The sequence below is a fragment of the Jaculus jaculus genome, chromosome 7 (assembly GCF_020740685.1).
Source record: "Jaculus jaculus isolate mJacJac1 chromosome 7, mJacJac1.mat.Y.cur, whole genome shotgun sequence".
Classification (NCBI taxonomy): domain Eukaryota; kingdom Metazoa; phylum Chordata; class Mammalia; order Rodentia; family Dipodidae; genus Jaculus; species Jaculus jaculus.
The window spans coordinates 656,884-671,788 of NC_059108.1; the positions used below are offsets into that span (position 1 = coordinate 656,884).

The 14,905-nt window shown below is 47.4% G+C and overlaps 1 protein-coding gene across 11 annotated transcripts in view; it reads right to left on the reverse strand.

The window, feature by feature from the left end:
• Positions 1 to 3,008: 3,008 nt before the first annotated feature.
• The window catches only part of Sipa1l3 (signal induced proliferation associated 1 like 3), a 283,419-nt gene continuing 271,522 nt past the window's right edge, over positions 3,009 to 14,905 (reverse strand). For all 11 annotated transcript variants that reach the window (XM_045153962.1, XM_045153961.1, XM_045153958.1 and 8 more), the window contains 4 exons: positions 10,236 to 10,379; positions 6,626 to 6,761; positions 5,672 to 5,753; positions 3,009 to 4,820 (listed from right to left, as the gene is read on the reverse strand). In XM_045153962.1, coding sequence (XP_045009897.1) covers positions 4,677 to 4,820; positions 5,672 to 5,753; positions 6,626 to 6,761; positions 10,236 to 10,379 — 506 coding nt within the window. In that variant the 3' untranslated portion in view covers positions 3,009 to 4,676. The remainder of the gene's footprint in view (positions 4,821 to 5,671; positions 5,754 to 6,625; positions 6,762 to 10,235; positions 10,380 to 14,905) is intronic.

Below are 14,905 nucleotides of genomic sequence, written 5' to 3' on the forward strand. Positions count from 1 at the left end.
AGGACTGTGGGAGAATCAGGGCACTGATCAGGAGAAAGATTATGAGGTCACACATTTACTGAGGGAATGAGAATAGGACAGATACACAGATGAAGAGAGCCCTAGGAATTCTGAGGGAGGAGCCCAATAGAGGAGGAGAATGGAAGTAGAGGGTTAGTCCAGGAAATAATAGTAATAAAAAATAGCAGCTGTGCCTAGGCAAGACCAGGGGAGGGTGAAGTCAGCACTTTGAAGAGAAAGATTTAGGGAGAAGAGAGTAGGACATGCACATACACAGAGAAAGAGAAAGAGAAAGAGACAGAGAAAGAGGGGGGAGACAGAATGTGCATGTGAGAGGGAGGGAGGGAAGAGAGAGTATTCCAGAAAGCAATTGAGGGAGAAAAAAGAATGAGGAAGGCCCTTGTGGGGAAGATGGTGTGGGGCCAGGGACATGTGAACTCCTAGAACAAAAGACACAGAGATGTATTTTGAGGAAGAGATCCCAAATTAAGGAACACCCAATGTGGTGGTGGCACACACCTTTGTAATGCGAAGCACTCTGGTGGCTGATGCAGGAGTATCCTGAGTTCCAGGCCAGCCTAGGCTACCTATTAAAAATCCTGTCTCAAAACCGGGCATAGTGGTGTATGCCTTTAATCCCAGCACTTGGGAGGCAGAGGTAGGAGGATCACCAAGAGTTTGAGGCCACCCTAAGACTACATAGTGAATTCCAGGTCAGCCTGGGCCAAAGTGAAACCCTACCTTGAAAACCCCACCTCCCCCCAAAAACAATCCTCTCTCAAAATAGACCCCCCCAAAAAAAAACAACTAGGGGGGGACAGAAAAATTTGGAGGGCCAGCTAGATGAGGTTGGAGAGAAGAGGGAGGCAGAGGAGTGAGTGAGCCCAAGACAGATGAGGAAAAACTGGGGCAAGATGGGAAAGGAATGGTGGGTGGTGGGCACACAGTGATCAGGACCTGGGCTTGCTTGTGTGAATTGTGGGGTGTTGGGAGATGCTGGTGTGTCTCCCAGACTAGGAGAGGATGTGAGAACAGTTTGTTCCAAGGTTCCCTCCCTTCTTGGCCTGGGTTGGTGGGGGGAGAGCAGGGCTGGATGAGGCCCTGAGAAGGGTGAAAAGGGAGAATGCCTGTGTAGCTACAGCAGGTCTGAGAGCCATGAACAGGACTGATGCTCCCTGGATGCAGTCCCTTACCTTTTGGAAGATATTTTATGGGGTTGGGGAAGGGACAAAGAAGAGTAGGGTTTGAGCTCAGAGGCAGAACACACAAAGATGGATAACTGAACGAGGAGGGACAGAGAGATCCTGCCTCTGACCAGCCCTATTCAAACAGGCTGGGCAGGAGCCAGACAGGCCACATCCAGTGTTTACAGGAGAGGAGAGCCCTTGGGATCCTCCCATAGAAATCTCAAGAATCTGAAGTTGGTTTCTCGGTGCTTTAGCCACCTGCAGATGTCCATGCACCATTCAGATGGGGACCAGGGGCCCCAACTTTTAAAGCTGCCTCTTTCCCCCAGCTAGGAGGACTTCAGGGGAACTTGATTCTATCTTAGGCCACAGGCATGTGTTATAACATCTTCAGGCAACACTTCAACTTCTGTGTGGAAGGAGGTTGTACGAGTCCTCCTTCTGGTCTAGAGGCTGAGGGTGGTCTTCACCTTAACCCACTATCTGGACAGCTGGCAGAGGGAGGTTTACACTGTACTACAGAGGGGTGAAGAGGTGCAGGGACAGCCTCTTGAGTGTGGCTTCTGGCCAGCATCAGGAAGGAGATGCAGGTTTTTTTTTTTGTTTTGTTTTTGAGGTGGGTCTCACTTTAGTCTAGCTGACCTGGAATTCACTATGTAGTTTCAGGGTGGCCTTGAACTCACGGCAATCCTACCTCTGCCTCCTGAGTGCTGGGATTAAAGGTGTGTGCCACCATGCCTGGCTGTTTTTCTTAAAATATTTTTTCATTTGAGAGAGGGAAGGAGAGAGAAAAAGTATTGGATTAGGGCCTCTAGCCACTGCAAAGGAACTCCAGATGCATGTGCCACTTTGTGCAGGTGGCTTTATGTGGGTACTGGGCAATCAAACCTAGGTCCTTTGGCTTTGTAGGCAAGTATAACTATTAAGCCTTCTCAAGCAAGTGTCTTAACTGCTGAGCCCTGTCTTCAGCCTTTTTTTTTTTTTTTTGAGGTAGGATTTCACTCTAGCTCAGACTGACATGGATTTCACTATGTAGTCTTAGGATGGCCTTGAACTCATGGTAATCCTTCTACCTCTACCTCTGGAGTGCTGGGATTAGAGGTATGTGCCACCATGCCAGGCTCAGCCCCCTTTTTTTTTTTTTTTAAGGTAGGGTCTCACTCTAGTCCAGGCTGACCTGGAATTCACTATGGAGTCTCAGGGTGGCCTCGAACTCACGGCGATCCTCCTACCTCTGCTTCCCAAGTGCTGGGATTAAAGGCGTGCGCCACCACGCCCAGCAATATTTTAAAATATTATTTATTTACATACAAGGAGAAAGAGGGAATGGGTGTGCCAAGGAATCTTGCCACTGCAAACAAACTTCAGAAACATGTGCCATTTGTACATCTTGCTTTAGGTGGGTACTGGGGAATCAAAACTCAGGCCAGCTGGCTTTGCAAATAAGTACCTTTAACTGCTGAGACATCTCTCCATTTGTCTCAGCCCTTGTGTGCGTGTGTGTTGAAGCAGAGTGATTCTCCTACTCAGCATACTTGGATACCTCACTCCTTAAAGCATGTATTACATCCTGAGTGTGGGGATTTCTGTTGTTTGGGTCAAGGGAAAGAAGGCTGCAACAAGGCTGGTGTCCCTGGTTCTTCTGGAATTGTTTAGGAAGGAGGGTGTCAATGTTGACTCCAGGCAGCTGTCCAAGCTAGTGAACACACAAGCCATTTCTATGAAACATTTATTTCCTGTGAAACTTCCCGAAACATGCCAGAAAATCTCAAGACATGGATGGAAAGGGAAAAAAAAATCCCAATGAAACAAATCAAGATTAAAAAAAAAAAATAGCCTATTTCTAGCCACCAGAGCATTAACATCAAATTAAATAATTTGTTCTGCAGAGATTCTTAAAAATATTAAGAGCAAAACCAAAAACTATAATTTACACTTGTCAATGTACATGATTAGGTCCCCAAATTGATTCGAATGATCTGAAGTATGAGGAGATAGTAAAAAAAAGAAAAGAAAAGAAAAATGCTCCAGGTTGGGGCTTGAGGAAAGGAGAGGGTCAGGGAACCCTTCAGAAAGGGTTTCAGGAAAGGAGAGACCTCACAGTAGTTGGCCAGGGCTGAGGACACTGGGTGGTCTGGTCTACCACCACCATCCCATGGTGGGTGGAGGACAAGGTATATTCTTCCTGCATAATCTAGGGGGTCTTAGAGCCAGAGGTGGGTCATCCAGAGCCATGGGTATCCTCTTCTCTAGCCTTGCCCTCTTGCCTGCCTGGAGTGCCTCCCTTGAGGTTCCTGGGCCCAAAGAAAAAGTGGAGGGTCTTTAGCTGAGGACCACCTAGTAGTGGCTCTAGATCCAATCAGTTCTGCCAACTGCTCCCTTCCCATTGCTTCCCAGAGAGGGATGTGTCTATTGCCTCCCCATTCCTCTGGCTCTTCCTACTGACCCCAGCCCATTAGCGCATCCACAGACTGTGGTGATCTACACTTGTTCTGGTGCAACTCTACATGAAAAAATAAATATATATATATATTCTTTTCTGTTTGTTTTTAAAGAAGGGGGAAAAAGGAACTTGTGTTTCCTGGGTGAACAGTGTTAATACCACACTAAGCTGTCTCTTATTGCCTTTAGAAAACCAGCATCTGTGGGGGTTTCACTGTGAGTGTTCCCCAGGGAGCACAGTGTTTCTGTCTGGTGGCTGCTGCTGAGGGCTGTGAGGAGTGGCCAGGGAGACTTGTACAGGAAAAGGGGACCAGACAGGAGGTGAAGACTGCTTTTCTTCAGCCCTGTCCCCAGGCTCTGTGCCACCTTTAGATCTGGGAGGTGGCTAGGGTTCTGGCCAGGGAGGGCCTAGTATTGTGCTGGGGGGAAGGGAGGAGTCGGCAGCCAGCCAGATCAGTAGCTTGAAGGTAGAGGGGTCTGTGGCTCCAAGCTCAGGTTCATGGTTACTAAGGGGAGAAGAGTTAATAGAAAAGATTGTATAAACAGTTTTGATTGTACAAATAGTTTTCTCTCAAAGAACTGGACTCTGGATGCTGGGGTTTCCTGTCCATTCTGGGGCCCCAGGAAAATAATTTAAATTCTACGAAAGTGCTCCTAGATATGGTACAGCAGGGGAATGGGGTGGGGGTGATGTCCAGGCTTTCTGGAGCTAGCACACTGGGGACAGAGGAGCCCTGGACTGTGGGGAGTGGGAAAAGAAAGGGCTCATCTTGTTCCATGGTTTTCATGCAGGGGCTGCCCTGGTCTCCTCCTGCCTCAGTTCAGCTCCAGGTGGATGGGTTTTAGAAAGAGGCTGCTTGGCCTGCAGAAGCAGCTAAGAAAGCCTGAGACAGTAGCAGAGTTGGCTCCTGCCCCAGGGCTGAGTCCCTAAGAAAGGCTGTTGGAGGGTCATGGCAGAGATGACCTGTCACCTTGCAACCCAGAGCCTAGGAATTCAGGAGCCTGTGACCTGCCAGCAGGGGAGACATAGGGGCTGAGAAAGGTGCCTCAGAGTTCCTTCTTCTCCCTGCTGAAGAGTTCGGCGAACTTGCGCAGCTGCTCACTGGCAGCCTGGGACTCCTCCTGCAGCCGCTGATTGTTCTGCCGTAAGCTGGCCACCTCCGACTGCAGCACCACTTTGTCCTGCTTCTCCTGTGAGGGCAAGAGGGCTGGTAAGTTGCAGTGGCCAATGGTGCTCCTAGAAGCACCAGAAGCACACCATGGCTTCTGGGGCCCAGGTGCAAGAGCCTTGGCTACAGTCAGGCTTTAGGGGTTCAAATCCCAGCTCTGCTTCTCCAGCTAAGCAACTCCACGCAAGTTAGTTCATGTCTCTGGGCCTCAATGCTTCTTTTTTTTTCTCTAGCTCACTCTAGCTCAGGCTGGCCTGGAATTCACTGTCATCTCAGGGTGGCCTTGAACTCATGGTATTCCTCCTACCTCTGCCTCCCGAGTGCTGGGATTAATGGTGTGTGCCACCATGCCCAGCTCTGGGCCTCAATTCTAACAGAGGTGGTTCAGAGGGGCCCTTGAGGTCTCACATACGTAAAAGTCTTAGGACCTAGGCTGATAGAGAGTAATTTATTAAAAAAAAACCACTTTTCTCTTTTGTTCTTCTTTAGGGTAACTAGTTTAAAAAACATATTTGAGAGATAGAGGAAGAGGCAGATAGAGAGAGAATGGGTACGCCTGGGACTCCAGCCACTGAAAACAAACTCCAGACACATGCGCTACCTTGTGCATCTGGCTTATGTGGGTCCTGAGGAATTGAGTCTGGGTCCTTAGGCTTAGCAGGCAAGTGCCTTAACCACTAAGCCATCTCCCCAGCCTTTTCTGATTTCTACTCTTGACTACACTGTACAGCAGTACTGTGGGACAGGTGCTGTTCCCGTATTTGGGAAGTGGGATGGGAAGTGTGTGCACATACATAGGCCTCACCTTCTGGATATGTGTGTGTGTGTATGAAGGCCTTACCTTCCGGAGGGGTGTGTATATGTAGGTCGTACCTTCTGGAGGTCCGTGTGCAGCTGCTTCAGCATCACTTCCAGCTGGTACACCTTGCCTGTCAGATCCAGGGCTGGCTCCTCACTGGAGATACAAGGACAAGGTCAAGTTTGAGGCCTGCCAGCCCTTGGAGAGGGCTCTCTCCCACAGCTAAAATGGCTATGGGGCACAAAACCTCTGATTCTTGAGTCTCTTCTGTTGAGCCCTTTCCTTCCTGGAAGCTTGGAGGTATATATACAGAGGGAAGTACAGAGGAAAGTCAGGAAAAATGTCAAAAATTTACTCAGGTAAGGCTTCCACTGACCACTAAGTAATATTACTGTAAGGCATGTGGCACAAGAGACCCTATGGAGAGCAGGGAGCATGAGACACTGATAACAGCATTAAATCCTCCTGCAGGCCCTTTACATTTTTTGGTCTCTCCTTCATTCAAATTAGCTGCATTCAATTAGAGAAGCAAGGCTTGAGATGACAAAGTGAGCCATCTCTCTCTCCGTCCTCCTCCAAGAAGCCTCTTTTGGGGTAGGGCTTGGCTTCAGTCTTTGTGGGAGTCTCCAGATGGAGCATATAGGACCAGCAGTGCCATGGAGGGTGGCATCAGGGGCAAGTCTGCTTCAGCAGGGAATGAACTAAGACGGACGAAGGAGCACACAGAGACTAGAGGCAGATAGTTGGGTGCCTGGTAGCATTGTTCAAAGCTGGAAGCATAAGTATGAGTGCTCTGTTGTCCCAATGAACTGGCCATCTGTGAGGGCAGGGCCAGAGTCTGTGTGGCCACTGATGGCCCCCAGGGAATGACTGGCATGCCCTGACAACACTAGTCATCCAATGAGGGAGCTCCTCAGAGAGCAGAGGATGACCTGCAGCCCCCAGTGCTGCCCCATCTTTCTCTGTTCAGACCTGCTACCTGTGGCATCTGGGTTGTCAGGCCCCTGAGTGTTCCCAGAGAAACTCACCTCATGGTAGGTGTGGTCCTGGGGGCTGGGGGCCCTCGCTCCAGGCTCAGGTGGCTATGGACAGGACTGTGTGCAGGCTGGATGTCTGGGCTGGGGCCTGGGTCGTTTAGAGAGAAGAGCGAGACGGCCCTTTGCACTGGTAGGAGACAAAGGTAGGGGCTGAGTTCTCCTTAGTGGGGTGGACAAGGCCCCAGTTTTCCCCAGCTGACTTACCACATTTCCCACTGCACAGCTGCCTCCAAACCTCCCTCCAATTTTCATCCCTCTTTTACTCTTTCTCTCCTTTTTCTTTTTCTTTTTCCTTTTCTTTCTTCCTCTCTCTCTCTCTCTTTCTTTCTTTCTTTTTTTTTGAGGTAGGGTTTCACTCTAGCTCAAGCTGACCTGGAATTCACTATGTAGTCTCAGGGTAGCCTTGAACTCATGGGGTTCCTCCTACCTCTGCCTTCTGAGTGCTGGGATTAAAGGCATGCACCACCATGCCCGGCCTCTCTCTCTCACTCTTGTTTTTAATTTCTTTTTTGTTCATTTTTATTTATTTGAGAGTGACAGAGAGAGAGAGAGAGAGAGAGAGAGACAGGCAGATAGAGAGACAGAGAGAGAATGGGTACGACAGGGCTTCCAGCCACTGCAAACGAACTCCAGACACGTGCACCCCTTGTGCATCTGGCTAACGTGGGTCCTGGGGAATCGAGCCTTGAACTGGGGTCCTTAGGCTTCACAGGCAAGCGCTTAACCCCTAAGCCATCTCTCCAGACCTCTATCTTTTTTAACAAAATATTTTATGGGCTGGAGAGATGGCTTAGAGGTTAAGCGCTTGCCTGTGAAGGACCCTGGTTCGAGGCTCGATTCCCTAGGACCCACGTAAGCCAGATGCACAAGGTAGCCCATGTATCTGGAGTTCGTTTGAAGTGGATGGAGGCCCTGGTGCGCCCATTCTCTCTCCCTCTCTCTCTGCCTTTTTCACTGTTGCTCAAAAAATTTTTTTTTTAGATTTTATTTTTATTTGAGAGAGATACAGAAATAGGGAGAGAGAGATAATGAGAATGAATATGGGTGTGCCAGGGCCTCTAGCCACTGCAAACAAACTCCAGATGCGTGTGCCCTCTTGTGCATCTGGCTTATGTGGGTCCTGGGGAACTGAACCTGGGTCTTCTGGCTTTGCCGGAAAACACCTTAACCGCTCAGCCATCTCTCCAGCCCTCCCTCTCTTTTTAAAATATTTTTTTTTATTCATTTATTTGAAAGAGAGAAAGAAAGACAGAATGGGTGTACCAGGGCCTCCAGTCACTGCAAATGGACTCCAGACACATGTACCACCTTGTGCATCTTGTGGGTTCTGGGGAATCAAAACAGGGTCCTTTGGCTTTGCAGGGAAGCGCCTTAACTGTTAAGCCATCCCTCCAGCCCTCCTCTTTCTCCTTTGAGAAAGGGTCTGAATCTATAGTCCAGGATGGCCTAGAAGTCACTATGTGGCCCAGGCTAGCCATAAACTTGCAGCTATCCTCCCGCCTAAGCCTTCTGAGTACTAAGATTTCAGACATGAACTACCATTCTTTCCTCCCCTCTTTTCCCCTTCCCTTACTTCTTTTCATTACGTAGTCTCTATGCAGTCTCAGGCTGGCCTCAAACTCTCAGTGATTCTCCTACCTCAGCCTCCCATGTGCTGGGATTAAGGTGTGTGCCACCACACCCAGCCTTCGCTTCTCTCTTTCTTCTTTCTTTTCTTGGGGGGGGGCATGTTTGAGACAGGATTTTACTCCATAGCCCAGGCTGGCCTCAAACTCCCAGCAATTCTCCTGTCTCAATTTTGTGTCAAAGTTTACAGGTGTTGACCACCATATTTGGCTCCATCACACTTTTTTTTCTGCCTTTAAAAAATTATTTTTATTTATTATTTATTTATGTGTTTTTAATTTAAAAAATTTAAAGTTTTATTTATTTGAGAGAGAGAACGGGCATGCCAGGGCCTTCTCCAACTACTGCAAAGGAATTCCAGATGCATGCGCCTCCTTGTGCATCTGGCTTACGTGGGTTCTGGGGAATCAAGCCAGGGTCCTTTGGCTTTGCAGGCAAACACCTTAACTGCTAAGCCATCCCTCCAGCCCATTTTTTTTTATTCATAGCATCTTTAATTTTGATTAACTCTTCTCCCACCCCCTTTCTCTCTTCCAGCCTTGAACTTCTGATTTTCCTGCCTCCAGATCCCAAGTGCTGGGATTACAGGTGTGTATCACCTGGTATCTTCCAGCCCATTTTTTTTTTCCCTAGGTAGGGTTTCACTCTAGCCCAGGCTGACCTGGAATTTACTATGTATTCTTAGGCTGGCCTTGAACTCACAGCGATCCTCTTACCTCTGCCTCCTGATTGCTGGGATTAAAGGCATATACTACCATGTCTGGCTCAGCCCATGTATTTTTAAGTTTTTTTTTTCCTGAGGTAGGGTCTCACTATAGCCCAGACTGGCCTGAAATTCACTGTGTGGTCTCAGGGTGGCCTTGAACTCACAGTGATCCTCCTACCTCTGCCTCCTAAATGCTGGGATTAAAGGAGTGCGCCACCATACTCACCTTATTATTTTTATTTTTTTTTTTTCGGGTCAGGGTCTCGCTCTGGCCCAAGTTGACCTGGAATTCACTATGTAATCTCAGGGTGGCTTCAAACTCATGGTGATCCTCCTACCTCTGCTTCCTGAATGCTGGGATTAAAGGCATGTGCCGCCATCCCAGCTTTTTTTTATTTTCAATTTTTTTAAATGTACTTATTTATTAGAGACACCGAGGGAGAGGGAGAGATAATAGGCACACCAGGGCCTCTAGCCACTGCAAATGAACTCTAGATGCATGTGCCACCATGTGCATCTGGCTTACATGGGACCTGGAGAATCAAACTTGGGTCCTTAAATTTCACAGGCATGTGCCTTAATTGCCAAGCCACCTCTCCAGCCCTTCTTTTTATTTTTAAAAATATTTTCAATTATTTATTTTCAAGGAGAGAGGGTGGTGGGGGCGGGAGAGAGAAAGAATGAGCATGCCAGGGTCTCTAGCCTTCTATCACACTTTTGAATTTAAGGGTGAATTCTCACCAAAACCGCTAACCAAATCCAGTGAAAATATAACACTCTGTTTTGATTCAGGCCAAGCCTCTATCCATTTAGAAATTGCTTAAGCTACAATAACCTGTCCTTTGTGTGTGGTGCTGGGGGTGGCATACAGAGCCTCTACATATAGAACCCCACCTGCACTCCAGCAGTGGACTCCTTATTTATTTATTTATTTATTTATCTGAGTCTGGGTTACACAGTAAGTAAATGACAGGGTAAGACTTTAACTCTGCTGTCTGATTCTGGAACTGTGCTTGCCTTAAGAAAGTCATAGGCAAAGCTGGCCATGGTGGTGCACACCTTTAACCCCAGCACTTGGGAGGCAGAGGTAGGAGGATTGCTGCAAGTTCAAGGCCACCCTGAGACGACATAGTGAATTCCAGGTCAGCCTGATCTAGAATGAGAGTCTACCTTGAAAAACAAAAACAAAACAAAAAAAGAAAAAGAAAATCATAGGCTCCTTTGTGATGCTTCCAGAATGAAGGGGCACTGAGGATGGGGTGGGGTTACCTTCATATGCCTTGGCGGCATTCACCAGGCTGGACCACTCCAGGCCAGCAGCTGTATCAGGCAGAGGCATCATCCCAGGGTCGAGCCGTCGCAGGGACCGGTCCCGTCCATCAACCAGTGAGAGCTCTGAGGTTGAGATGGCAGCTAGGTGGGAGAGTGGAGATGGTTGAACATGACAGCATGGGCAGGGCAGAGCGGAGACATGGGCATTTTACACGATCTATAGACAGTTAAGTGCCAGAAAAAACTCCAATGTGATGTTGGATACTTGTGTGGGTACAGCTTCCAACAGGGTGCCAGGGGAGGTCTGGATGAAATGACCTTTGAGCACAATTCTGAAACAGGGTAGCAGAAAAGAGGAGGCCTGGGGGTGGGGGAAGAACATTTTAGGCACACACAATAGGCAGGGTGAAATTTGACAAGGTTTAAGGAACCCAGAGGAGGTCTAGGTGGCTCAGAAAGGGCGAAAGGGGAAGGTGAAGTCAGAGGTGATAGGCCAGATCTTGGGACCTTGTGAATCACCCTGAGGGACACGGTGCCTGCCACAGGTATGCGCAGGCTCCTCTGGCTGTGGGGTCAGGCTATGTGGCTGTCCCTGCAACAGTACATATCCTGCCAGGCCTACCAAAGGCTCTGTAATCTCTTGGATAAATCTTCTTGCCAACACCTACATATATAGGTGTATGTGCGAGTGTGCTAGTGTACTTAGTGTGTCCCTAGTCCAGGTGAGGATGTGGAACATTTTCATAGTGACAGATCCCATCCAGGTATAGCAAGGCTGAAGGCTGGTGGCTGGGACAGGAGACATGTGGTGGGCGTAGGAAACATGAGGCGGTCCTGGCAGTTCTGGGAGAGGGCCAGGTACCCTGGGTATAAGATGACTAGTTCAGGGCTTAGGGAGACCTCCAGGAAAAAGGAGTGACTGCCAGGCCTAAAGAAGAACCTGAATTACCTGGAAAAGCATGTCTCGCAGAGGACCAGCTATGCCGAGTGATCTGAGGAAAGGCAGAGTATGTTGGGCTGGGTGATTTTCAGGGGTTCCTTGAGGTGCAGGGGCTGGGGAGGGGCCCTGGGGCTAACATCTTAGAACACCAGGGCAAGAATACCAAGAGTAGAGCAGAAGGGCACCACGGGTCTTAAGAAAAGAGATGAGAACTGGGAGTGGTGGTGCACTTGGGAGGCAGAGGTAAGAGGATCGCCGTGAGTTCCAGGCCAGCCTGAGCTGACATAGTGACTTCCAGGTCAGTCTGAGCTAGAGTGAGACCCTACCTCAAAACAAAAAAACAAAACAAAAAGACACACACACACACACACACACACACACACGGAGGGAGAAAGGGGAGATAGAGCCCTCAAAAGAATCCCAGCACCATCTCCTTCATCTCATCCCCCACGATGTATAGGAGATACAGGGACTTTAGGGCGATGTGGAGATAAGACCTCACAGCTAGGATTCTTGGTGTAGAAACATTTGAATTCAAGATGTGTCTGGTTTTTAGAAAGTAAAGTGCATTTTTAACACCCCAAAAGACCAACCAACACTCTATAACCACCTAACCAGCACGCTGCAATGAAGCCACTTGCCACTCCTAATGGAGGGGAGTATGAAATAGTTGGGCATGGTAACTCATGCATGTAATCCCATGTAAAGCTGATAGAGGAGAACTAATGTGAGTTTAAGTATAGCCTGGGCTATAGTGACCATCAGGACAGATTGGTGTACCAGTGGGATCCTATTTAAAAAAACTAAAAAGTGGTACTGGAGAGATGGCTTAGCGCTTAAGGTGTTTGCCTGTGAAGCCCAAGGACCCATGTTCAATTCTTCACATTCCATGTAAGCCAGACATACAAAGGTGAGGCAAGTAGAAGGTCACACATGCCCACTGGGTGGTGCAAGCATCTGGAGTTCAACCTCAGTGGCTGAGGATCTGGTGTGCCAATTCTCTCTCTAAAATATAATAAAAATTAAAAAGAATTAAAACAAAAACACAAAAAGTGTTGTGAGGTGATACATGCTTATGATGATTCCAGCTCTTAGGAAGCTGAGGTGGGAAGACAGGTCAAATTTAAGATTGGAGCTGGGCATGGTGGCACACGTCTTTAATCCCAGCACTTGGGAGGTAGAGGTAGGAGGAATGCCATGAGTTCAAAGTCACCCTGAGAATACATAGTTAATTCCAGGTAACCTAGACCAGAGTAAGACCCTACCTCAAAAAAACAAAAATAGGAAAACAAAAACAAAAACAAAATTTAAAATTGGTCTGGGTTACACAGTGAGTTTAAGGCAAACTCGAGGTTGACCTGCATTAGATAGTGCATTAAAGGCCAGCCTGGGCTACAATGTGAGATCCTGTCTCAAAACAAAACAAAATAAAACAACAAAAAAACTCCAGAGGGCTGGAGGCTCTATTGTTAAGCCACTTTCCTTCAAATCCTAAGGACTTGAGTTCAATTCCCCAGTACCCACATGAAACCAGATGTACAAGGTGGCGCATGCGTCTGGAGTTTGTATGCAGTGGCTGGAGACCCTGGCGTACCCATTCTCTCTGTCTCTCTCTGCTTGTAAATAAGTAAATAAAAATATATTAAACAACAGAAACAAAATAACAAAAAATTCAAACTCAAAAGGCAACCAACCCCTGCCCCCCCCAAAATACTCCTTTACAAAAAAGCTCCTGTCTCAGACAGATTTTGCTACCAATCAGCACATACAGGCATCACACCCACTGCCTTTCAGTTTTAGAGCTACAGTGATGTAGAAAGGGATCACAGAATGAATCAATGGTATCACTACCTGCCTTACTACCTCTTTCCTTTTTATTTATTAATTTTAAAATTTATTTTTGGTTTTTTGATTTTTTTTTTTTTTTTTTGAAGCAGGTCTCACTCTAGCTTATACTGACTTGGAACTCAGACTGCAGTCTGGGCTGGTTTTGAATTCATGGTGACCCACCTACATCAGCCTCCCCAGTGCTGCAATTAAAGGTATGTGCCACTGCTACATCTGGCTTTTTTTTTTTTTTTTCTTTTTGGTTTTTTGAGGTGGAGCCTCACTCTATCCCAGGCTGACCTAGAATTCACTATGTAGTCTCAGGCAGGCCTCAAACTCATGGTGATCCACCTACCTCTGCCTCCTGAGTTCTAGGATTAAAAGTATGTGCCACCATGCCCGGCTCTCCTTTTTTTTTTTTTAATTTTTTTATTTTTTAAAGTTTTTTTATTTATTTATTTATTTGAGAGCGACAGACACAGAGAGAAAGACAGATAGAGGGAGAGAGAGAATGGGCGCGCCAGGGCTTCCAGCCTCTGCAAACGAACTCCAGACGCGTGCGCCCCCTTGTGCATCTGGCTAACGTGGGACCTGGGGAACCGAGCCTCGAACCGGGGTCCTTAGGCTTCACAGGCAAGCGCTTAACCGCTAAGCCATCTCTCCAGCCCTCCTTTTTTTTTTTTTTGAGGTAGGGTCTCACTCTAGCCCAGGCTGACCTGGAACTCACTATGGAGTCTCAGGGTGGCCTCGAACTCATGGTGATCCTCCTACCTCTGCCTCCTGAGTGCTGGGATTAAAGGCATGTGCCACCATGCCCGGCTTTTTTAATTTAAAAAAAAAACATTTTATTCATCTATTTTATTTATTTATTTGAGACAGGGAGAGAGGGAGAGAGAGAATGGGAGCACCACAGCCTCCAGCCACTGCAAATGAACTCCATATGCATGTGCCAGCATGTGCCTTTGGCTTATGTGGGACCTGGAGAATTGAACCTGGGTTCTTAGGCTTTGTGGGCATACGTCTTAACCACTAAGCCATTTCTCCAGCCCTCTTTAAAGTTTTAATTAATTATTTTTTTAACTTTTATTTTTTATTTATTGAGGTTAAGGTCTCACTCTAGCTTAGGTTGACCTGGAATTCACTATGTAGTCTCAGGGTGGCCTTGAACTCTTGGTGATCCTTCTACCTCTGCCTCTCAAGTGCTGGGATTAAAGACATGTGCCACCACACTAGACTTATTTACTTATTTGAGAGAGAGATAGAGAGAGACAGACAGACAGACATATAGAGAGAGTGGGTACACTAGGGCCTCCAACCACTGCAAAGGAACTCCAGACATATGCACCCCCTTGTGCATCTGGCTTATGTGGGTCTTGGGAAATCAAGCCTGGGTCTTTTGGCTTTGCAGGCAAATGTCTTAATTACTAAGCCATTCCTCCAGCCTTCTTTTTTTTTTTTAATAATTAAAAAATCATTTACTTATTTGTGTGTGTGTGTGGGGGGGGAGAAAGTACGGGCATACCAGAACTCTAGATGCATGTGCCATTTTGTATATCTGGCTTTACATGGGTACTGGGGAACTGAACCCAGGTTGTCAGGCTTTGAAAGCAAGTGCCTTTACATCCCTCCAGCCCTCTTTTCAATTAATTAAATTTTTTTTTTTTTTTTTTTTTGGTTTTTTGAGGTAGGGTCTCACTCTAGCTCAGGCTGACCTGGAATTCACTATGGAGTCTCAGGGTAGCCTTGAACTCACAGCAATCCTCCTACCCCTGCCTCCTGAGTGCTGGGATTTAAAGGCGTGTGCCAACATGCCCAGCTTCAATTAATTCATTATTGTTTGAGGTAGGGTCTCACTCTACCCCAGGCTGACTTGGAATTTACTCTGGAGTCTCAGTGTGGA